Genomic DNA, 26259 nt, shown 5'->3' on the forward strand with positions numbered 1-26259 from the left:
GCTTTAATATGTTGGTTTTGTACATTTATTTCCTTCAATGTCACAATAATACATGGCTGCAATAATATCATTTTTTGTATTAATACAGCTAACTTTCTTTTTTTCAGGTGCAACTGGGATCAATGATTGTGAGCCTTGTCCAGGTGGATATTATTGTTCCGGATATGGTAAAACTGAAGCTACTGGTTTATGTGATGCTGGGTTCTATTGTCCATCAAACCACTCCACTACATCAGCGACACCAGCTGATTTGAAATGTCCAAGAGGCCATTATTGTCTAGAAGGAACAGCTGAGCCATATCCATGTGAAACTGGTACCTACCAACCCAATGAGGGTAAGAGTAGCTGTATTCCTTGTGAAGCTGGTTATTACTGTCGGAGTGCATTAAATCCAGACCCAGTGTTGTGTCCACCTTATCATTACTGTCCAGAAGGCACAATGTATCCAATACCTTGCCCTAATGGTACATTTACGTATGACAACACAACAGGATTGAAAGCTGATTTCGAATGCCAGGAGTGTCTTTCGGGGTTATATTGCAGAGGTGGCTACATTGCCGGTCCATGTGCAGCTGGTTACTTTTGCTTAGCAGGAAGTGAAGACTATACACCAGCAGGTGATCCACCATCTGGTAATCCAGATCAAGACCCATGTGATCCAGGTACTGTGTGTGCAGGACCATGTCCATCTGGTCATTACTGTCCAGAAGGTATAGACGACCCGGTAGCTTGTCCCAATCATACTCTCCGTACAACAGTTGGAGGTAGCCAATTATCTGATTGTGCACCTTGTCCCGCTGGAAGCCATTGCATCGAAGGGGACCCCACAGCCTATAACTGTCCTGTTGGTTATTATTGTGAAGAAGGAACAGAGCCTACAGAGTGTCATTTCTATACTTATAGAGATGACCCAGGTGCGGCTAGCAATGGTGATTGTTATCCTTGTCAACCTGGTTATTGGTGTAATGATACAGGCCTGGTAACCTACACACAGAATCCCTGTCCAGTTGGACATTACTGTGAGGCAGCGACACCTTTCCCAGAACCCTGTACAGGTGGCCGTATGAGTCCAACCACAGGTAGAGTAAGTAACGAGGATTGTCCATTATGTGCTGCTGGCTACTATTGTCCTAATGATACCATTAATGTCTATGGTATCCCATGTAGACCAACATATGAATGTCCAGAAGGTGCCTCATTTGAAGTGGTCTGTCGTCCTGGAGCCTATTGTGAAGGTGTAACCGGTGTTCCTCCAGATTGTCCTGGTGGTTATTACTGCCCACTTGGTTCAAGTAGTTATACCAGGTGTTTCTATCCCAAATACTGTCCAGTTGGCAGTGAAGTTCCAATTGAATGTCCTCTAGGCTATATGGCATTACACCACCAAACCTTACGAGTTGATGTTATTTCATCTTGTGATATTTGTCCTGCTGGTACCTATGGCAACCATACTGAACGGTATGAATGTGCACTATGTCCAGAGGGATACTACTGTCCAGAAGGTACTGGTGATCCCAGAGATTATCCTTGTCCTGTTGGTTACTACTGTCCACTTGGATCTGGAAGTCCTACACCCTGCCCACCTGGAAAGTATGGACAGATACTCAAAGCCAAGGCTGATAGTGATTGCTCTGATTGTCCTGAAAACACCTACAATGAATTACTAGGACAAAAAGCTTGTAGACCGTGTGGTAGTTCAGCTATTGCTACCCCAGGCAGTAGTATATGTGCTTGTGTTGGTAAAAACAGAGCATTCCAAACTTCTAATGGTGCCTGTGTATGTCAGTCTGGCTATTTGTATTATGATGAAATTGATTCCAAACAAAGTGATGGCAATTCTGCTAGTGACTGCCAACAATTGGTAGATACTAGGTGTGACCTTACTCAGGCACGCTCTGCTAGTGCCAGAATGTGTGTGGATCCCAACAACTATGACTGTACTAATGCCTGCGGTGTAACTGGCGGTAGTTTCAATGTTGGGCTTGGAAGGTAAGTTAATGTGGTGTTCATTAATGCTGATATCTATTCTTGAGTGTGTCTTCTCAAACATAGGCTGTTCTTGTGTGGCTGCAGCTGCATCACAAGTTGTTTTGTGTCTGCATCACAAATTGTGTGGCTGCAGCTGCATCACAAGTTGTTTTGTGTCTGCATCACTGATTGTGTGGCTGCAGTTGCATCAAATGTTGTGTTTGTATATGTTGCTGTGTCTCAGCATCACAAGTTGTGTGCTTGTATCACAAGTTGCTGTGACTGCAAAACAAGTTGCTGTGTGACTGCATCACAAGTTGTTGTCTGTTATTGACCAAAATGGAAACAAAGCTGAACAATGAGATGATATATGTTATATGATGTTTGGAGAGATTTAACATCACCAATTTGTTCATATATTCGTGTTTATTATATGCTTTTCAAAAGAAGAGATCCATGCTTTATCTTAAACTTGTTTCAAGTGAGATGTTTTTGTATATCATACATGCATGTATGTATGTATGTATGTATGTATGTATGTATGTATGTATGTATGTATGTATGTATGCATGCATGCTTGCTTGCATGCATGCATGCATGCATGCATGCATGCATGCATGTATGTATGTATGTATGTATGTATGCATGCATGCATGCATGCATGTACATTGTATGTATGTATGTGTACAAGATATCTGTGACTTAGCTATAACTTATTTCTGTTTAAATGCCAGTGTACATCAGATGTATCATCACACAAGATCTGTAACTTTGTTTTAACTCATTGTAACTCATTTCTGTTAAGATGCCAGTGTACATCATATGTACCATCACAAGAGATCTGTAACTTAGCTCTAACTCAATGTAACTCATTTCTGTTTAGATGCCAGTGTACATCATATGTATCATCACAAGAGATCTGTGACTTGGCCTGTTTGGACACAAAGCCTACAGTTGGTGGTACACTGAATGCAGCAGCTCAGCTACAAATGGTTACAGAAGATCCAGTCACTGGAACGAGTACTACTGAGGTATATTTAGTCTTATCAGTTCAACTTACCATTTGACAAGTACTACAGCGGTACATGTGTATGTGTATAGTACTTCCTTCAATGACATACAACAACTTAAGCTAAATAGCCAAACATTGAGAAATCTGGAACTTTTGCAAACGTTATGACATCAGTGTATTTACTAAGGGTGGTCTTATAGTAGGTAAACTCTACTGATGTCCCCAGTCATTTTACAGGGTACAGTTCCTACACAAAATTATTAAAGATTGTATCTAGGAAACTATGCAACTTTTACCCCTTTCCCACATTCTGTTACCGGGGCAACCAAACCTTAGCAAAAACACTGAACATACAACATGTATCAATAAATATCTGACCACCTAATTTGGTATTTAATGTATTACATTATTTGTTGATGATTAATTTATTGACTAATTGCATGCTTGGTCAAATTAATGATTACGTGGTCTTGTTACTTGATTGGTTCATTACTTGTTTTTCTGTGTGTTTATTTTACCTCACATAGACTGTTCCAAACACAGTTGGTCCCAGTCAACACACATCAGGTACTAAGACAACCCATATTGTCAGTTTTACTCCCGGAGAAGTACAGGGACATATCATTACAGATCCATCTCAGACATCACTGGTCCAATGTAAGTCTCAATTATTTATTAGATCATTTTATTCAGGTTAAAACTGGATAAGTGTCACAAAACAACAAAGTACTGAAGAGTTGGCTTGTTTGTGTTAAGACTCTCATAGTCATACATTTGTACAGCGATATTGAAAGGGGCACAAGAATGTGGGATTGTAACCATGGTCTTTAAATGTGAGCCATATGATAAAATGTAACAGTCTTAGTAAGATTTTTGTGGAGCCATATGATAAAATGTAACAGTCTTAGTAAGATTTTTGTGGAGCCATATGATAAAATGTAGCAGTCTTAGTAAGATATTTATGGAGCCATATGATAAAATGTAGCAGTCTTAGTAAGATATTTATGGAGCCATATGATAAAATGTAACAATCTTAGTAAGATTTTTGTGGTGCCATGCAATAAAATGTAACAGTCTTAGTAAGATTTTTGTGGTGCCATATGATAAAATGTAACAGTCTTAGTAAGATTTTTGTGGAGCCATATGATAAAATGTAACAGTCTTAGTAAGATTTTTGTGGAGCCATGTGATAAAATGTAGCAGTCTTAGTAAGATTTTTGTGGAGCCATATGATAAAATGTAGCACTGTTGTAAGATTTTTGTGTCGCCATACAACATTTTATTTCAGGTCTCTTGATTTAAGTGTAATTAAATATTATTCCCCAATAGGAAAATACTAGTGACCTAAGGGGCCCTTGTGACGCACATTGTCGTGACATGACGTACAGCAACCAGGGTATACATTCCATATTTTTTTGTTGAACCTGTCTCGTGCATGGTATAACTTCTAGTGTATATTGTGTTTTACAGTCCCTATAACTGCAAGTGGCAATGCTGGTGTTTTTAATTTAAGAAGACGACTGCTAATGACTACTGTAGTACCAACCAATAGTAGTTTAACTAATGTTGATGTACCCTACATACCAAACCCACTCATATGCCTAGAGATTGAAGATATGGTCGTCTTCCGTGTCTACATCAATGAACCAGATAGAAGTCTCAGTAACTTCCCTATTTATGTCAAAGATCATTTATTCAACTCTAACCCATCCTTTGACTACGGAGCTTTCACGGAACTCAAATTCCTTGTTGAAGAAACCAATCTTACGATCTGGAATTTTGCACATGTCTTCACGGAGGCTGGTAAATATGTGTTTGCTGATAGCCAGGAGCCAGATAGAGAGGTGATAGTCACGGTAGAACCGACTGGGTCATCTTGTGATGATAGTCAAACAAGAATGCAGCCATCGTCTCCAATTAATTTAGTAGACAGTGGCGTTAATAAACAAGATACCCCTAATGAAGAGCCAGACTGGGGTCTTATCATCGGTGAGTTACAACAAATACATGTTATGCAGTAAAAGGAAATTGATGACGTTAGTTTTATATAGTGCTTTCCCCACTCTGTGCTTAAACGCACCTTACAATTATTACCCCAGGCATGGATCTATAAAAGCACATTGATCCTTTACACTTCCTCAGAATCACTTGTGAGCATACAATCCATTTGTATTGCTGCATCAATAAGAACATAGGATTAAAGCATTCACATTGAAACCTCTATCCTAACAGGTTCCCAATAAGCCGTTTTCTGTCTTGCGGCAGATCTCACGAGATCCTGTGTGAGCCATTACATCCATAGTAACCACTTGGGGTTGGTGGGTGGTCAAGCTGAAAGTGTCAAACACTTGGCAACACTATTGTTTTCAACATCATCACACATGGCCACGGCGAAAGCTTGACCATGATGACATGTTTGATATATTTGCATATCTCGCAAGATCTGCAAGGAGACTTAAAATCCTTTATTGTAGAGCTAGGTTTACATGGACACATTTGTGGTTGAATTCTTGCTCTACGTCATTCCAAAAGAAAACACAAAATGATCACAAAAACAGCTACAGATAAGTAGAATATTATCCTTAAATATTTATATACTTGGTTAGATTAAAATCTGATCAAGGAAAAAAAATTTAATTCCCATTTTATACTGTATTTTGTTTGTTTTGAACTTGTATTTGATATTTTCTTTTCTAAACAGGAATGTTAGCTTTCCTTGCTGCTTGTATATTGATGGTGATTGTAGCTGTCATAGTGTGGAGACCACGTAATGCTGGTATATATCCTATGAAGATGTGGAAACCCAAATACCGTAGTCTTGGAGCACCACCACAAATACCACCATACTTACAGTTCTGTGATTACGACAGGTAAGTTGGACAACCATATATACCACCATACTTACAGTTCTGTGATTAGGACAGGTAATTTGGACAACCACAAATACCACCGTATTTACAGTTCTGTGATTATGACAAGTAATTTGGACAACCATATTTACCATCATACTTACAGTTCTCTGATTACGACAAGTAAGTTGGACAACCATGTGTATACCACCATACTTACAGTTCCGTGATTACGACAAGTAATTTGGACAACCACAAATACCACCACATTTACAGTTCTGTGATTACGACATGACAAATTGTATTTGTATGTATATCTTACAGAGAGGAGGTGATAGCACCACGTGGTGTACCAGAAGGTGCCGAGTCTGACATGGCATTGAAGTCTGGTGCAAATGGTGAATTGGAGGAATTTAACGTCCGCACATTCTATGATAAATTGGAAGATCAGAGTTTATTCCTGTCATCTCAGCTAGCTAAACACCAAGAAGAACTCAGAAATTTCTATGAGCGAATCAGTAAACAGAATGATGGACTGAAGAACATGCTAAGTAACTTAGATTTGTCTAAACTGGAAGAAATGGAAAGACAACGACGTAAACAAGCATGGGGTGATGGTGCTGAATCCAGTGGTGCTGGAACTACTGTTATTAATACAAGTATTGCTGGTAGTAATGTCACCAGACAGTTCAATCTAATAGGTAATTATCAAATATTATCAATTGACAGTATAATCTAATAGGTAATTATCAAATGTTATCAGTTGACAATATAATAGGTAATTATCAAATATTATCAATTTACAGTATAATCTAAAAGGTAATTATCAAATGTTATCAGTTGATAATATAATAGGTAATTATCAAATATTATCAATAGACCATATAATCTAATATGTAATTATCAAATATTATCAATTGACAGTATAATAGGTAATTATCAAATATTATCAATAGACAGTATAATCTAATAGGTAATTATCAAATGTTATCAATTGACAGTATAATCTACTAGGTAATTATCAAATATTATCAATAGACAGTATAATCTAAATGGTAATTATCAAATATTATCAATAGACAGTATAATCTAAGTGGTAATTATCAAATATCAATAGACAGTATAATCTAATAGGTAATTATCAAATGTTATCAATTGACAGTATAATAGGTAATTATCAAATATTATCAATAGACAGTATAATCTAATAGGTAATTATCAAATATTATCAAATGTTATCAATTGACAGTATAATAGGTAATTATCAAATATTATCAATAGACAGTATAATCTAATAGGTAATTATCAAATATTATCAATAGACAGTATAATCTAAGTGGTAATTATCAAATATTATCAATAGACAGTATAATCTAAATGGTAATTATCAAATATTATCAATAGACAGTATAATCTAAGTGGTAATTATCAAATATTATCAATAGACAGTATAATCTAAGTGGTAATTATCAAATATTATCAATAGACAGTATAATCTAAATGGTAATTATCAAATATTATCAATAGACAGTATAATCTAAGTGGTAATTATCAAATATTATCAATAGACAGTATAATCTAAATGGTAATTATCAAATATTATCAATAGACAGTATAATCTAAGTGGTAATTATCAAATATTATCAATAGACAGTATAATCTAAATGGTAATTATCAAATATTATCAATAGACAGTATAATCTAATAGGTAATTATCAAATGTTATCAATTTACAGTATAATAGGTAATTATCAAATATTATCAATAGACAGTATAATCTAATAGGTAATTATCAATATTACCAGGTGTAGAATTAGAGTAGATACCACATGGTTTGATGAAATTAATAATTTTACAGCACTCTAAATATTATACAATACATTAGCACCACTTTTAGCATCATTCATAAATTAATTAAAAACTATTTTACAAAGTTGATTAATTCTTAATATATAACTATCTTTTGTTTTGATAAGGTGGTAATAGCCGAGACCAAGAGTTGATGCAAGCATTACAGATGTTATTAGAACGTATTAACACTGGAAAGATACCAATCACAGCTGAACTTTTACGCCAAGCTGGTCTCGGATCAACTACATTTAATATTCACGGCAAACAAGTGACATCACTCTCTGCGAAATCTGACTTACCTAGAAGACATTCTGCTGAAAAAATGCAACTGGAAAAGGAATTACAGGATGAAGAAGATAAGGAATTGAACAAACTTCTCCAAGAACATGTAAGAAATGAAAGTCTATTATGTAATTGCATTCTGTCCTTATTTACCCATCTGTATTAGCGCCCTCATACAGTGAAAGGCTTAGTGCTTTTGTTTTCACAAGATTATGCATACTGTCTACAAAAGTGGAGGAAAGCATTTTAAACTAACAAACTTAAATTCGATATTTTTTGTTGGTTTCTAACACCAAAACCAACTACATGTATTATCATGTTATCCAAAACCAAGTATTGTCAGTAATATATCCGCTTTTTTGTTGTTGCAGAAATTGCAGAATTTGTTTTGAAATACCCTAATGATATGACTACTTGGTTAAGTTTAATATAATTAACTCTCAACTTAAATGTCCACACTAGATTAGAATTTAAATTTTGGCACGAAAAAAAAAATTGTTTGCCAGAGTATAGAAAAGGTTCTTTAGTTCTTACACTTTCTGAAATGAGAAAGCATGGATATGTGAACAATATGTGCAGATTGAATCATGGACTTTCAACTCTTCATTTTTTTAAAACTCATTACAGGAAAGTAAACGACAAGAAACATTACAAAAACTGTCAACTAAGTTAGCCGGGCAGCTTGAAGGTGATCTATCACAGTCAGAAATTGATAGAATCATGGCAGAACACGAGAAGGAAGTAGCCACAGTACTAGGAAGACTTGATAGTCAAAAACAAAGACAGCTACATGACTTACGTGATAGGTTGGCACAACGTAGAAAACAACGAGAAAAATCTCTGAGAGAAAAACATATACAAGAGGTAAGCAGAAACATAGTTTAATTAAAGAGAACTACATAGTTGAATGAAACGTATCCAAAGAGTTTATGTTTATCAGAGCCGTCTACCCACATAATGATAACTATTGCCTGTTTTTTTTTAAATGAATACATTACCTTTGATAAGAGTTGCTGGAATATGTATAAAGGATAAAATGACTATCTTTAGTGTGTTATATAATAGTGGGTTTTTGACATTGCCTGGAGAAGCTTGCATTCTGACATTGGGAATGAAACGTTGTATTTATACCATCTATAAAAATATACAGTTCTTGTATATGATAATGTCCATATCTACTCTATCACTATTTTAATCTTTTTCATTTAGTAAATGAAATTTTTAGTATTATGCTTAATCAATCAATGTGTTTCCTTGTCCCTGAATGTGATGTTACATAGTTTAAACTTGAAATGAAATTGTCGTATCTGTTATTATACAGTGTGTCTTCTCAGCAAATTTGACACGCCACTGACACACACAATTTCTAATGACACACCAAAATTGGTGTTCCCCTATCTCTCACTATGTGGTGACTCACAAGAAATGCCAATTTTTCCCTGTTTGACTCACAACAACAAACTGTGGCTAGAGTAGAGGGCACACTTCATTAATACGTTTTCTATGACTCTTCAAGGCTGAAGAAGCAGGCATACCTTTACCAGAAGAGAAAAAACTGGACCCAGACAATCAGCTACAACTACACCAATTCACACTGGATACATTATATGCTGAGGAGTCTGCTGCCCTTGCCAAGGCTCAGAGTCAACATGATAGTGAAGCAGCCAAAGAACAACAGTTCAAACTATCTGACAATTTCTCAAATACTCTTGTAAGTATAGGTTATCTACATTTCAATCATTTATGCAATTTATAAAATTTAAAATTGGAAATTAAATTCTTGTTTGCATTTAATAGAAGCAATGTAAAAGAAACATGGTTCAAGTGTCTAGTACTGGATTCTTTGTGATTAATTTGCAGTTGATGTGATGCATAACATAAAAGTACCTCCATACATATTTATAATGGAACTGTTTGAAAAGACTTTTATTGATATCAACTTAAATATTTTTGTAAATGTTTTATTATTAATCAGGGATCCTTAAATATTTTTGTAAATGTTTTATTATTAATCAGGGATCCTTAAATATTTTTGTAAATATTATTAATCAGGAATCCTTAAATATTTTTGTAAATGTTTTATTTATCAGGAATCCTTAAATATTTTTGTAAATGTTTTGTTATTAATCAGGAATCCTTAAATATTTTTGTAAATGTTTTATTATTAATCTAGGAATCCTTAAATATTTTTGTAAATGTTTTTGTTATTAATCAGGAATCCTTAAATATTTTTGTAAATGTTTTGTTATTAATCAGGAATCCTTAAATATTTTTATAAATGTTTTTGTTATTAATCTAGGAATCCTTAAATATTTTTGTAAATGTTTTATTATTAATCAGGAATCCTTAAATATTTTTGTAAATGTTTTGTTATTAATCAGGAATCCTTAAATATTTTTGTAAATGTTTTGTTATTAATCTAGGAATCCTTAAATATTTTTGTAAATGTTTTGTTATTAATCAGGAATCCTTAGATATTTTTGTAAATGTTTTGTTATTAATCAGGAATCCTTAAATATTTTTGTAAATGTTTTGTTATTAATCAGGAATCCTTAAATATTTATGTAAATGTTTTATTATTAATCAGGAATCCTTAAATATTTTTGTAAATGTTTTGTTATTAATCAGGAATCCTTAGATATTTTTGTAAATGTTTTGTTAGTAATCAGGAATCCTTAAATATTTATGTAAATGTTTTGTTATTAATCAGGAATCCTTAAATATTTATGTAAATGTTTTATTATTAATCAGGAATCCTTAAATATTTTTGTAAATGTTTTGTTATTAATCAGGAATCCTTAGATATTTTTGTAAATGTTTTGTTAGTAATCAGGAATCCTTAAATATTTATGTAAATGTTTTGTTATTAATCAGGAATCCTTAAATATGTTTGTAAATGTTTTGTTAGTAATCAGGGATCTTTAAATATTTTTGTAAATGTTTTGTTATTTATCTAGGAATCCTTGGAGAGGACAGGCGTTATTACTGATGAAACAAAGGAAGCATTAGTAGCTGAACAAAAACAGGTTGAGAAGACTGCACTTGATAGATTAGAGAAGAGACGTGCAATGCAGATGGCAACCCTGAAAGACAGAATGGCTAAGAAGAAGAGAAAACGAATGAGAGATTTGAAAACTAAACATGATTCCGAATTAGATAAGGTAAGAAGCGAGGATGATTTTAGAATCTAATTTGTATGAGAATTGAGTCTGTACTGTGTTGATGTTTATCCCCAAATGCCATATTTTGAGGACTGTAGTACAAGTGACATAGTAACGTACAATGACCAGGATATCTAATCCATATTTTCTGTTCAAAGCCAATAATTTGGCCTGTAAATGATATAATGCAATGAATTATAGTATCAACTGTGGACTTAAAGACAGAACTGCCCTATACAGAGGATTATGGCTAATCTATGCAAATGCGGGAAATTCAAACTGCTGTACAGTGCACTAGCTTCTGGGTCTTGTTTGCAGCATTTTTTCTGTTCTCCGGGAAACACACAGGTCATGTATCATGTACAAATTGTTTGTGAATGTCAGTCTGTTTGTTTCATAGAATGAAAAAAACTTTCCAAATGAGACAAATTCCCCTGCAAACAGCTGCTTAGATTTTGTGTCATTCAGGATTATTCAAATATGTGGCATTTGCATGTGAAAAACCAAGATATAGGGAATGTTTATATTTTGGTGATTACTTGCCAGTGAGTCATCACAAGTTCTCCACCTCCAAACATACAGTCAGTCATATGCAAAATAGGGTCCCAGGTGCCAGTCGTTGCATGTTTAATAAATTGTAATATATTCAGTTATGCTACAACACCATTGGCAACATTTACTTTCATCAGCTTGGACCTAATAGTGACAGCAAGGCTGTTACGGAACGTCAACATAAGGAATTAGAGGCATTGGAAGCTGAAATGGATTCTGAAGAAGCTCTCAATGAAAAAGACATTAAGAAAGCTATTGATGAAGAAAAGACCAAGGAACTTCAAGATAGTCACAGGGGATTGTTAAGACGAGTGAGTATCCTATTCCTTACACTTGCCCAAGTCTCTGGCTTTTTTCATCTTTTTTTTAATTATATATTTTTTAACATACAAGTGTATTCTTTTATGTGAAATAATGACCGAAATGAGTGAGTGAGTGAGTGAGTGGGTGGGTGGGTGGGTGGTTGGGTTGGTGAGTGAGTGAGTGAGTGAGTGGGTGGGTGGGTGGGTGGTTGGGTTGGTGAGTGAGTGAGTGGGTGGGTGGGTGGGTGGTTGGTTGGGTTGGTGAGTGAGTGAGTGAGTGAGTGAGTGAGAAAGTGAGTGGATGGGTGGGTGGGTGGGTGAGTGATTGATTAAGTAAGTGAGTGAGCGAGTAAGTGAGTAATTGCAAAACAGTCGGATGAAAGTGTAAAGCACTTGGGAGACTACTAGTTATGGAACAAATTTTAAGAAAAGTTGAGGACATTTCCTTTACAAAGTGAAATTAATAACAAACATAAAAAAAATTCGATTTTAAAAAAATCTCCCAAGGGACGTGTGTCAATCTATTCCCATTCATGTTATGTAGTTTTTGTATGTAGAAGGATATAATGAATTATTTGTTATTTTTATCTTGTAAATAATGATTTTGTTTCATCAATCCAGATGTCTAAAGATTTTGGAATAGATCCAGTTTTACAACAACAACTTCTAGACCAGTACCGAAGAGATGCCGAGAATCTAGACTTTGAATTATCAACACAGAAAGAAAGACAGGAGGCAGAGTTGAAAGCTAAACTGAGAGCGAGAAGAGAACGTAAGCAAAAAGAGGCTGCTAGACAATCTGAAGAAGAGACAAGGAAACGACTATCAGAGGCTGAAGAGTTACAGACATCTCAATTACAGTCTACAGATTTAACATCAGGACTGAAATCAGATATGAATCTACATGATATGTCAGTGGAGGAACAGGTTTGTTTGTTTGTTTGTTTGTTTGTGTTACTTCTAGTTCCCAAGTAATGATATAGTTAGTTTTAAGAATAGATGGTCGTGGACTCTGGTTCATAGTTACCAATGAAAATTTCTACTCACCGTCAAAACATTCCTTAGAAGTGAGTCCCAAATTTTTGCCAACATCTCATCAGCATCGTCCATTGACTTTAGCCATTTAGGAACAAACTGTAGTGACGGTGCACGAACCTGCAACTTGCAGATTTCAATTCTGACACTCTACCCACTCGACCATCATGATTCCACAATAGGGAACTTGCAATCCAGACTGAGCATGCTCAGACGCAAAGGACTATGGGATTATCTGTGGTTATTGTAATACCTAATCAGGAGCTACCGATAAAATTAAGCTCCCACAATGGTCAGGGTAACTATGAATTGATCATTTGTGGTTAAAAACAATGTAACATTATTGTTTACAACACTATTTGATTAATATTTATTATCACATTTCCCATGATGCAACATTCAACATGGCAGGTTTGCAAGTTCCCTATTAACCACATTTCTTATTATAGGCTGTTGTAAGAGAGCATGAACGTGTTCAAGAAGACCTACACAAACGTCATGCCCAGGAAAGTGAAGATTTGGTCGGTAAACTAGAGAAAGACAACTCTCAGAAGGAGATGGCTGATGCTAAGAAGTTCAACAGTGAACGAGAAAAACTGATACGAGAGAAGAAAAACAAACAAGCAGCAGAACTTGCTGCAAGAAAAGACCTATCTGAAGATGAAGTAGCAAGGGTAAGTCAAATAGTTGTTGTCATGGTAATTGGTAGGAATCACGTATTTGGCTTAAGTCCTGACAGTAAGTACAAACAGTCAACTCCTGTATCTGTAGTGTCCTCACAATACTACAGAACCCGATGACATGATAAGTTTGATAAAGCCTATTAACATAAACTTGTGAAATGTTACTTGTCCGTAATGAGTACCCTTGGTCATGTATAGTACAAGAACTATTACTGTGATTTACTGACCTGAAACACCAATGTAAAGAGAACCGCTCTGATGTTCACCAATGTCAGTGTAGCGCACCCTGGATATTTGCTACTTGCGTAGTTTGCAGTGGCTGTACTTTCACAGGCAGAATCAAACCCCTTCATCCAATCATCCTGTCCGGAATCCACAACCTGAAGGAAAGGCTTACCACAAAGTGCTGTTAAAATTTAATCTTGTGAGGCTTTCAAAATCCATATAACAAACAAGAACTATGCAAGATCCATCTAAATGCCCACCACCACTGTTGTCAGAACCTTCCAGTTATAGTCCCTGGTGGACCAATTTTGGAAGTGGAGACAACAAGGTACAAAAATGAGTGACTGTACAGCCGAAAACACTGCAAACACTTTTATGGTCTATGAATTTCATCACAGTATTCTTTATCAGTCATCTTTGACTAGTTGTACATAATGAGCAGGCTTTTTTTCAAGAACTTTGAATTAAATAAAAACTCTCCACACATTTTCTTTCAGCTTTTGGAGGCACATGCAAGAGAACTGGAAGAACTAGAGGACAGGTTGGACAATGAACGGGCAAGACAACAATTAGCTGTAAGAGATAAACTATTAGAGAGAAAGAAAAGACTTCAGAGTGAACAGAAGAGAAAGCAGGAAGTAGAAATGGCTCAAGAACTCCTCGCACAGAAGAAGGAATTAGCTGATGTGAGATCTAAGCTAGTTAAGGAAGAAGAAAGGAAAGCTATCACAGAAGGTATCCAAGAACATGGAGTTGAAAACACAGAGAAGGTTGTCAAAGCTGTAAGTAGAGATTTGAAATGTGAAGTTGAAAACACAAAGAAGATTAGAGGCTAATAACAAGGTCATCGTCTCTCTGTTTGAGGCCCTTGTCCAATTATAATTAAGAGTTTTGTCAGAAAAACAGGTATCTGACAAAGTCTTGGAGAAGTTGATGCAAAAGAAAAGAATGAACTAAACTCCTATTCCTAATGGCTTCATTGATGGCCCCTCAAACTCACTCAGTGTATAGTCCATTAGTCCTACTGTAAATGTCCAAAGTAACTTAAAATTAAGGTTAAGTTCAAAATATCATGATTTAAAAATAACCAGGAACTTTATTACATTGTAACATTATATTGACTTTATTGTCTAATGCAAAAGTTTTCAATAATGATGCACAGGCTGAGTTTAGACGGTTTTTACTTTGGTTAGTAATACAAACTACTTTACATGAAACCATGGCTAAACTAATCAAGTATAGTGTTTACAACAATTTATGTAGATGTGACGTGTCACTTTTTACCAACCATCCAACTTGCGCATTGTTCATGTAATGACAGGGATTTCCTCAGATTTGTTGATATGTACCAACAATTATGTCATCAAATCTTTCATATATTATATCTAAATACCAGGATTGAGTTTTGCCAGAATCAAGTAATGAATGAGTGTGCTTTAGTAAGTAGAATACAATATGTAACACTTCGTAAGCAACCAAAATTGCGTCCAAAAACCGTCTAAACTCAGCCTGTGTCCCTTTAATGTTATGATTGTGATAACCACACACTATTTATAATGAAATGTGCAATAGGCTATTCCACACTTCAAACTGAAAATTGAGAATACAGCGCCCTCACTCAAATTGGGGGTATCATCACCTCATTGTACCATTTCTTACGAGTTTTGTTCCTTGTATTCTGTAGAAGTGTAAATCAGGGATGTTTTTCATGCAGACATCGAGAAAAGCAGCCGTGTTCTATGATTAACTGAGTACCCTATACCATGTATACCCCCAAGTACACACAGATAGGAAGCAGAGCGCCACCGTGGCAAATTTTGGAAAGGCCTATTGTTTTCTGTAGATTTGTAATAAGTTTCATTTCTGCATTACAAATCTTAATCCATTTGTGTTCATTAGGTGCTGGAAAAGTGATACGCACTTTACAATTCTAAATCTTTGTGTTTGTTTGTTTGTTTGTTTGTTTATTTAGGTGCTTGAAAAGAGACATGCACAAGAAGTAGCCGACTTAGATGCACAGTTTGCAGCAGAAAGACAGGTGGCTATCGAAGACAAACTATCTAAACTACATGATAAGTATGACAAAGAACGTGACAGTATGTTATCTAGACATGACGAAGAGATGAATAAACTACTACAGCAAAATCTACCAGCTGAACAGCTACAACAAAAGAAAGCTGAATTATTGAATAAACAACAGTTAGAACTTGCCGAGTTGGAACAAAGACTTGCATCAGAGAGAAGACAGAAAGAGCAAGAAGCCATTCAGGATTGGGAGCTGAGATATGCTAGAGCTAAATTGGATCTTAAAGAGAAACACTATCAGGTAAGATTGGAAGTGAGATATGCTGGAGCTAAATTGGATCTTAAAGAGAAACACTATCAGGTAAGATTGGGAGTGAGATATGCTGGAGCTAAATTGGATCTTAAAAGAGAAACACTATCAGGTAAGATTGGGAACTGAGATATGCTAGAGCTAAATTGGATCTTAAAGAGAAACACTATCAGGTAAGATTGGGAACTGAGATATGCTAGAGCTAAATTGGATCTTAAAGAGAAACACTATCAGGTAAGATTGGAAGTGAGATATGCTAGAGCTTAATTGGATCTTAAAGAGAAACACTCAGGTAAGATTGGGAGCTGAAATTTGCTGTACAGTGTATTAGAACCAAATAAGATATAAGGTGGTTGGTTGCTTTTGTGTGGCAAAATATTCTTAGAACATGGTCCAAAATTATTACAAAGAAATAAACAGAAACTTAACAATACATATAATAATCACCCTTCGCCAAAGATAATTAGATATTTATTCCCCAATATTTTTCTTCGTTTACCCAAGGAAAATAGGAGTAACCAATAACGCAAAACATCTTAAGATATCTCAGATGCTGCCATCTTCAGGGTTTTTTTTGTTTGTTGAAAAGTTGTCAGTGTGTGATGTGATATTGTTGTTTAACATGTATGATTTATATCTATGTAAATACAGGAATTTGCTGAGGCCTTGAGAGAATTCTTAGCAGACAAGAATAACCAGAGTGCTGAAGAAGCCATGCAAGCAGCACAAAACTTAGAAGATGTCAAACAACGGTTACAGAGAGATAGACATGATCAGGAGGAACAGTTGAAAAAAGAAGCCAGCGGTAAGATATAGATTCTTATATTGTAGTTATTTAGTCTTTAAGATAAATACTGATGTGGCAAATTCATTTATTGTAACAGTTGGTAACTAATGTTTCATTGCAAACTTAAGGCATTTAACAAGATGTATATGTTACCCCTACCCTCAACCTTTCGATGCCATTCTATCCATTGAATGTAATTCGAAATCAATACCAAACAGGTATCGCATCCAAAAATATTCTCTGTAAACATTTTTTGTTCTCATTCAGTGGACTCCAATGAACAACACAATACCTATGTTGGAGGTTTGAGGGGGTGGGTGGGGGGGTTAACCCTCTCTTGGCCCACGGACTACACAATATACTCAGAAACTTACATATAGTTGCAAATTTAAGTCAATACAGTATGAAATGTACAAGTTTACATAAGTGTACAGACTGAGCCTCTGAAATTTATCATACCGAACGGAACAAATGATGTCCAGTGTATACTCATCTTTTCATCTCTTATTTTTGTAATTACTATTAGAATTTGAGAGACGAGAAAAAGAGAGAATGAAAAAAGAAATTGATGCATATGAACAGCAGTTAGATGAAGAGAGCAAGAAGGAAAAACACAGAACTGAGAAGTCCATCTTAGCTTTGAATAAACGCAAAGAGGAACTGTTGAAAGAAAAACAACAAAAACTGAAGGTAAGCCGTGACAGTGGTTAATAGTAATTACTTTGAATAGTTAAAAAAACTACTGTGGTTTCTTCTCCTGGGGATAGCTTAACAGATATGAAACTAAAGGCTTACTTCAGATTGGGATTTAAATATACCGTGTGAAACGTTTTTTTTTCAGGCTGAGCTGTAGAAAAAGCTGACTCAGAGCAGACTAATGATTCCATCTAATCCCTATTAAGATAAACTCATGTGATGACCTAAGATTTAACAATAGCCATTTAACAACTTTAGGGTATTTTCATTCAAAGGGTTTTTTCTGGTCAAACTAATATTTGTTTTTGATTTGTCTTGTTATATGCCACCTAGGGTGTCTTAAGACACCTCAAGTTGACTCACATTCTGAACAAAGCATCATGTGATATCACACTTGTATATGCTAAAATAGCTTTATGTATTAAGGCTCTGCTCATACTATCTTTTGGCATAAGTGAATCATGTATTTGAGGTTAAACTTGCTACACCTGGAATGCCAACATGAATGTCTACCGGACTTAGGTTTTTCTAATGTGAAGCTAGCAAATGATGCAAATTCAGTCTACATTATGTTTATAATGTGTTGGCAAAATATTTTACAGGAACAAATGGAAGCTCTGCAAGCACAGGGAGGAAGCCCAGATGAACAAAAAAGAATTATGGAAGAACATGAAAAAGAAGTTGCCAAGCTTACAAATAAAATGGACGCTGATCGTTTAAGAATGCAGAGTAGTTTACAAGTATGATTAATGTGTTCTAATTATATTTACTCTTTCCCTTAGATTAAACATTGCTCTAATTAAACCAGTGATATATATCGCATCCTTTCATATCTGTAATCTTTAACTCGGTTCATTAACTTTACATAAAAGTGTAATTCTCGAAAAAAATGTATCACGAAAAACTCATAAATGTGAAAATAATTTGCACCATAATCAGGAATCATATTATAGTGCGATACCTCTTTTCATAGTACCCAACATGTCTTTCTTGTTGCAAGATTCTATCTTCAATATCAAATTTGAACATGCATGTTATATATCATTAGAAAGGTTATGAATCGTCATATTTGATAAAATCATGTTAATAACAAAATGACGTTTTAAGATAAATGAACAGTATATTTTGTTTATTTGTCTGTTTTAAATTATCATGGAAACTATGTTATTTTTGCTTATAGGAACGTTTACGTAAGAGACGAGAAGAGAAACAGAAAGCTAAACACAGGAATCTAGAAGACGACATGGCAGATAGATTGGAGGTACATAAAGAGAAACAACAGTTTGAAGAAGAAAGATTGAAAGCTGAGGAGGTAGGTTTATGACAGATAAAACATTAGGTAGCATGCATAGGTAACACCAGTATATAAATCAAAGATTGATGAGATCTACTGAGCAGTAATGCACCACTTGATTAGCCAGCTGGAATTCTTACTGTTACTCCGCTTGGCATGCCAATCGACACTTACATTGTACCGTACATACAAAAAATATCATTGATATGTTAATACAGTCTTAGACCTTAGGTCTTAGAAGTGTTTTTTGAAGAAAAGAATATTAAAATCAAAAACATCCAAGAGGAAATTAGTTGACATTTAGTTGTGATGATTTGAGGAGTGTTCAGCAGGAAATGTGTCATAAGATGAAATGATTATGTTTTTTATATATGTAAATTAAGTCAAAATATAACAACCAGTATTTTTAGTTTAAACATGTGCAGCTTGGCTTGTGCATAGGCTAAATATGCAATGTTGAAAACTCTTTCGTCAGATTTCTTATCATTGTAACAATCTAATTTATACTTTACTCAGATTCAAAGATTAAAGGAAACTGTTGATATTGATTCATTTGGAGGAGAGGCCGCACGATATGAACATGTAGATCAGAAGACTTCTGGTCTTGTATCTACTGACAATGTTGTAACAAGTGGTGAAATGCCAGCAAGTTATAATATGGCAGCTCCTCTCAGTGACAAGGAACTGACAGCTTTGTTAATGGCATCACCATTGTATAAAAAACTAGAAGAACTTCGTGATTTGGTCAGTAAAGGATTCAAAGCACCTCCAGCTGTTGGAGAGGGTAAGAATACAATGTTTTCATTTACTGTTCTATACTTTACTAAATCTTAATGTAGAATACGCCACGGAATAAACTGTTTAAACTTTTTCTGTTGCTTGTTTCGAGAAAACTCAAACCAGTTCTCAGTTCAAATCAAGTAAACAGAATAGGTGTCACTGACAATTTTTTTACATGGAAGTCAAAATGATATCAAAGTTAATCCAATGTAGAATCCAAGATGGCTGCCAACTACTGTGTTAACTTTGTGGAAAAATGAAATATTGTCTCACTTTTATCATTTCTTGTCTGTCTTTATTGTCATTTCAAAAGGACCAGGAACAAGGATTAGGGACAATGGATGTTCTATCATTTCCATATAAAATGGAGTTTTCATTCTTCTAAGATCTGATGTCTTAGATGAATCCTTCCCAGAATTCAGACTTATAATAAATGTTATTGTTCTTATGTATTAGGAGACCACTACCTGGATGACCGTGATGCTGACTGGAGTACTGATGATAAATTACATCCTGTAGACCTGAATCAACTTAGTGCACGTAATTTGGTGGTCTATAAGTTTGCTTGTTTTGTGGTAGAGATGGTGGCAACACATTGTCAACATAAACCTGTGACTTTACTGTTAGCAGACAAGATCGCAGCCAATGATGAGTTACTTGCTAATCCATACCGACACTCCTACCACTATGATGATAGCAATCGTATTCTGTACATGAGATTAGCTAGACTGGATCATGTTGGTGAATTCTTACTGGTATTGGTCCATGCATTAGCACATGTCAAATCAGGTAAGAAAATATCACTAAATTTGCAAATTTATACTCGATGACTTTTTATCGCAATTGAATGTGTCTATGGAATTGGTCATCCTGATAAGAAGTGTCAACCAACACAGATCAAAAACTCTATATTAAATAAACTCTGACTGTTTGTGTGTGATATCCTGTATAACTGATTTGATCTACCAAGCTGGTCAATGTTTTAGGGCAACATTAAATAGATCGACAACACAAAATATTTTTTAATCACACTAGCATTTAAGGTTCAATGGTGCTTACAACATGATTACAAATATGTAAAAGTTGTTAATTAATTAATTAAATATTTCAAAGATACATTAACGTCAATATATGTAAAATATATTTGAATAATAACTATTTTCTTATATATTAACCAGGTGATATGAGAGATGACAGCCAACCAGAATTCACTAGACAGTTCCACAAAGCCCTGTCTGTGGTGTGTCATGATCTGTTCTTTGCTCGCTATCGTCGTACTTCAGCCTTGTTATCAACTCAAACCAAGGCAAAGAATCAACAAGTCCAAGAAGAGCAGACTTCACGTGCTTTACTGGAAGCATTGTTTGGTGATTCACATACTGATATTGACAAACATAATGTTGTTGATGAAATACTGGATCTGAAATTGTTGCGTGGTACAGATAAAGATGGAGTTCACTTTGACAAGGAAGTAATGGATGAAAGGTAACCAGCTACTCTTTGTGGGAATGTGGGAATAATGTATAACAGTTCATTCATTCCATTGGTTCTAACATTTCAAGGCAGAAAAAAATGTTCTCGTTCAGCTTCAATTGATGTATGTATGTACCAGTATGTATGTATGTATGTATGTATGTATGTATGTATGTATGTATTTATGTGTGTGTGTGTGTGTGTGTGAGTGTGTGTATGTGTGTATGTATGTATGTATGTGTGTATGTATGTACTGTACTAAATAGATTGATGCATTAGTGTATGTAAACCAAGTATTAACAATATTTAGTAACCTATAACTCATGAATATATATGATATGTTAAAAAATGTTCTTTAACATTTTTCCCAGGTTGGCAAAGTTCAGTAAATTCACCGTGAAGTCAGAACTTCAAAACTTCCTTGGCCGTACAGAAGACAAGTTAGTACTAGCCAGACAGCATGGTATGTCTGATGATGTTGATCAACGTCTCCAGCAACTTAAAGGATCTCAAACTGCAGAACGACAATTGCCAAAACTTCCATCCAAGAGTCCCTTACTTGATAAATTACCAGCTGAGTTAAGTGGTACAGCATTGTGGCACAAGTCTACACAGGATGCTATGAAAGCTACACCAAAGGTATGTGGAATCTTCACATTTGAATATCTATGAAAAATATGAAATATGAAATTTGATCAAATGATTTTATCTAACAACCTGTCATACCTAAATTTCAATAATATAAAGTTTTATGATGGAACCCTATGACAAGTAACTGTGAGTATGGCATACTTGCACGAGTTCTTAGCTACAACTACCCCTGAATGCCCACACTTGAACTTACTCATCATAGGGTTCTGTTATTATTACATATGTTTACCTGAAACAACAAATTCCGATAAAAATGATAGTTTATGATCACATGCTTTCGTGTACAATGAATACTAGAGCTCTCATTAAAATATAATTTGCATACAGGTATAGAATAATGTTTTCAATATTGCACTACACTGAAAATACCACTAGTATGTGCACACACCGATGCAAGTAATCTCAGGTACATTATGTAATTATCACTGGTACATGTGTAATTATCACTGACACATATGTAATTATGTAGTTTGATATGTAGTTTATCATATTAAGTTGATACACAATTTATATTAATTGCTATTTTCTCTACATCTTTACATCTAGCCTGAGAAGACTGAACTACAAGACAGAATTGATAACTTATCTGCAGATTTCTCCAAGACAAGTGTTGAACTATGTGAAGCCAAGGAACATGCCAGGAATCTACAAGAAGAACTGACATCGCAGTCTGAAAGTTTGAATACAGCTACATCAGCTGAAGGCAGGATGCAAAAGGTACATTACTTTAAATAGACTTAAAATGCACAAGGTACATTTCTCACAAACATAAAATGCACAAGGTACATTTCTCACAAACATAAAATGCACAAGGTACATTTCTCACAATTATAAAATGCACAAGGTACATTTCTCGTAAACTTAAAATGCACAAGGTACATTACTGTAAACAAACTTAAAATGCACAAGGCACATTTCTCACAAACTTAAAATGCACAAGGTACATTTCTCACAAACATAAAATGCACAAGGTACATTTCTCACAATTATAAAATGCACAAGGTACATTTCTCGTAAACTTAAAATGCACAAGGTACATTACTGTAAACAAACTTAAAATGCACAAGGTACATTTCTCACAAACATAAAATGCACAAGGTACATTTCTCACAAACATAAAATGCACAAGGTACATTTCTCACAAACATAAAATGCACAAGGTACATTTCTCACAAACATAAAATGCACAAAGCACATTTCTCGCAAACTTAAAATGCACAAGGCACAATTCTCACAAACTTAAAATGCACAAGGTACATTTCTCACAAACTTAAAATGCACAAGATACATTTCTCACAAACTTAACATCCACAAGGTACATTTCTCACAAACTTAAAATGCACAAGGCACATTTCTCGCAAACTTAAAATGCACAAGGTACATAAACTTAAAATGCACAAGGTACATTTCTCACAAACTTAAAATGCATCTACATCACCTGAATACAAAAGCTACATTATTTTGGGGGTTTTAAAAATGTATTCCTTTTCTATAACCAGGGATGTCATTCATAAGAGTGTCTTTCTACTATCTCAGCATTATGAATATTAATAAGTGATTTTTGTATTACAGGCCACTCTAATCAAGGATACCACGACAAAGTTGAATAACATCCAAGAAAATATCACAGCTTTGACAATGAAGAAAGATACAATATTGAAGAACTTGGAACAACTGAAAAGTCAACTGTAAAATTGAAAATGGTGTTTTAATCAGGGAATACTTGTTTAGCAGGTTACAGGGTGAAATGTAGGAACACACTAGCCAAGGGCATATTATATAGAGAATCAGATTGGACCTACTAATTTGTTCATTTACAATTCAGAATTGTACTACCTAGGTGAGTCATAGAAATAACTATCATCTTGGTCAACACCATGCCTTCTGCTCAGTGAACTACACATGTAGAACTGTACGTACACATGAGAATATGTTAACCATCTTGTTATATTTTGACTCTCTATGAGGTGAACGCTATCACAAGTACAGGGAGTTACAGAACTACACACTTATTGATTTATTTTTGATTTGTATACTTAACTTTATTTGTAATTTTGTACTTAATGAACACATTGTTGTAATAGCTTTTTGAAATGTGATTGTTGTCGTAGTAGTTTTAATGCAATACTTTTATAGTGTCAGAATAATATTTGATATAGCGATACTTTTTTCATATTCACTCGTCATTTACATTTTTATATATTTGTGTAAATATATCCGAAATACTGGTATATATTGTTGACGATGTAACATAAAGCAATCAACCATTGTATGTCAGATTAATGCATCTGTTGCATAGCAGAACCCCCACATTACGTGAATGCAAGTGTAGTGTATACTTGTGGGTTTCAATGAGTGATTTTCGTGTTCATCAGTGTGATGTGAAAGTGCAACAGAGAACACTCTAAAGTGCAAATACCATGAATACCCACATTGGCACTCACATGTCTTCTGCCTTTGTTACTATTGCATATGTTTACCTAAAACAAGAAATTATCACAACTGCGTGAATGTGATTTCTTATACATGGAAAAAAATGTGTGCTCATTTGCATACATAAGTGCAATGATATCATTTGTGCACTGCATTGTAGCTACCAAGAAGAGTACACACACTCACCAATGGATGTATTAAATTTACCAGTACATCAAAGAATCATGAATGTTACCTTGTTACCAGAGAAAATTATTCCCGTTGACTATACATATATTGGCAGTTTATTAAAATGGAAATCTAAATTTTTATAACTCTACTTGTTAATGATCAGTTCTTTATGAATTTCTTACTGATCAAGTGTTTAATTTGTAACAATAAATTGCTTGAGAATTATCAAATGTTGAACACTTTGTATCATATTGCTATTTACTCAGAGCCATTCAAAATTACTTCTTATTTAATTTTCTGTTCCACTTTGCCAAAATACATTTGCCAAATTGTTACTTCTCATACCATTCTACATGATTAGACTGATTTTCTTGTGAAAATCGAGCGTGTTGATCAATTTGAACAGTTACTCCTTGCTATATAATAATAATATAATAACGACTTTTATTTCAAAAAAGAAAAAGGGTGACCCTGTTAGGTCCAGCCTAATCTTCCCAGGGGCCCTAAAGCAAATGTACACAATACAAACAACAAAAACAAAACAAGGTAACACACATAAAAATTGAAAAACATTAAAAAGTATGAAACGTAAAAGAGATAAAATTGTAAGACCACAGACAATGTAAAAGGATTAAAGAGATTCAAATAGGTATGAATTTAAAGATTTTTTGAAACAAGTTAAATTCGTAATACTGATAAGGTGAGTAGGTAAAATGTTCCAAAGTTTGGAGCTTTCAAAACTATATATAGCATGTTTATTGTTAAAATGGCGCAAGCTGAGTTTATAAGCTTTTTAATCAAATGAAAATACCTACGTAAAACCTTGATGAAGCTATTCTAGTATAATATTAATGTCAATGCATGCCTTCTATAACATTACAATTTTTCTTCTTGTGTTGGCCCTTGATTGCTCGCACATATTCCTCAACATTATTTGATACATACCAAAAATTTTGTCATCAAATTGTTTACATGTTATATCTTAACACCAGGTTTGCAGTCATTTAGTTGCAAGTGATTATTACTTTTGCTTCAGTGAGTAGAATAGTGCAGGTGACTTTTAAATACACAGTATACATCTTATCCAAATGCTTATAAACTCAGCTTGCGACTTTAATATATGTGCCCGAGAAATACAAATCTGAAAACAAGATTTGAAGAGCTGGTGAACGGTAACTTAAAATGGTTGTATTTGTATGGACATCAACATTCTCACCTTTAACTGAAAGAAATGATTATTGAAGTAATTGTTTTCAAACATGTAAATATTTACTCATTGTAGTATTTTGATTATATTTTATGTACACATGTCTCTTAATAATTAAGTTCATTCCTTGTAAACAATTTTATTATTTAATTAGCTGCTACTTAGCAATTTCTGTGAACAGCTGTAATTTACTTAAGTTGTCTTTTTATACTCTGTATATATACTTGACACTTGACAAATAGAGCTGGTGCTCTTAATGAAGACTTTGTTTAGAATCTACATTTAAATGATAATAAAATATCTGAATAGACCCAATATTGTAATGGTCCTGAACTTTTACTTAAACACTGTTAGCTATATGGTTCAGTGATGCTAAGACATTCCATAGACAATGGGCACATATCTAAAAAGCTCGATTCCAGAATACACAGTACTGCCAATAGGCTGGTGTAAATTAATGAATTGTAACATAAGACTGAGAACGAAGGTTGCGACACGATACCCAACAAGGT

The 26259-nt window shown here is 34.5% G+C and overlaps 1 protein-coding gene across 1 annotated transcript in view; it reads left to right on the forward strand.

Annotated features, from left to right (window-relative positions):
• Positions 1-25699, forward strand: part of LOC144439946 (uncharacterized) — a 41060-nt gene extending 15361 nt beyond the window's left edge. Inside the window, exons 6-30 of the mRNA XM_078129180.1 lie at positions 108-1989; positions 2852-2999; positions 3508-3637; positions 4451-4969; positions 5682-5850; positions 6154-6530; positions 7806-8068; positions 8590-8826; positions 9479-9673; positions 10920-11123; positions 11813-11986; positions 12599-12904; positions 13462-13686; positions 14418-14702; positions 15893-16246; positions 16907-17060; positions 17569-17732; positions 18341-18478; positions 18919-19050; positions 19549-19816; positions 20269-20601; positions 20991-21297; positions 21657-21924; positions 22483-22653; positions 23509-25699. Of these exons, the coding sequence (XP_077985306.1) occupies positions 108-1989; positions 2852-2999; positions 3508-3637; positions 4451-4969; positions 5682-5850; positions 6154-6530; positions 7806-8068; positions 8590-8826; positions 9479-9673; positions 10920-11123; positions 11813-11986; positions 12599-12904; positions 13462-13686; positions 14418-14702; positions 15893-16246; positions 16907-17060; positions 17569-17732; positions 18341-18478; positions 18919-19050; positions 19549-19816; positions 20269-20601; positions 20991-21297; positions 21657-21924; positions 22483-22653; positions 23509-23628 (7523 nt within the window). The 3' untranslated portion in view covers positions 23629-25699. The remainder of the gene's footprint in view (positions 1-107; positions 1990-2851; positions 3000-3507; positions 3638-4450; positions 4970-5681; positions 5851-6153; positions 6531-7805; positions 8069-8589; positions 8827-9478; positions 9674-10919; positions 11124-11812; positions 11987-12598; positions 12905-13461; positions 13687-14417; positions 14703-15892; positions 16247-16906; positions 17061-17568; positions 17733-18340; positions 18479-18918; positions 19051-19548; positions 19817-20268; positions 20602-20990; positions 21298-21656; positions 21925-22482; positions 22654-23508) is intronic.
• Positions 25700-26259: the final 560 nt, after the last annotated feature.

The sequence above is a fragment of the Glandiceps talaboti genome, chromosome 9 (genome assembly GCF_964340395.1).
Source record: "Glandiceps talaboti chromosome 9, keGlaTala1.1, whole genome shotgun sequence".
Classification (NCBI taxonomy): Eukaryota; Metazoa; Hemichordata; class Enteropneusta; family Spengelidae; genus Glandiceps; species Glandiceps talaboti.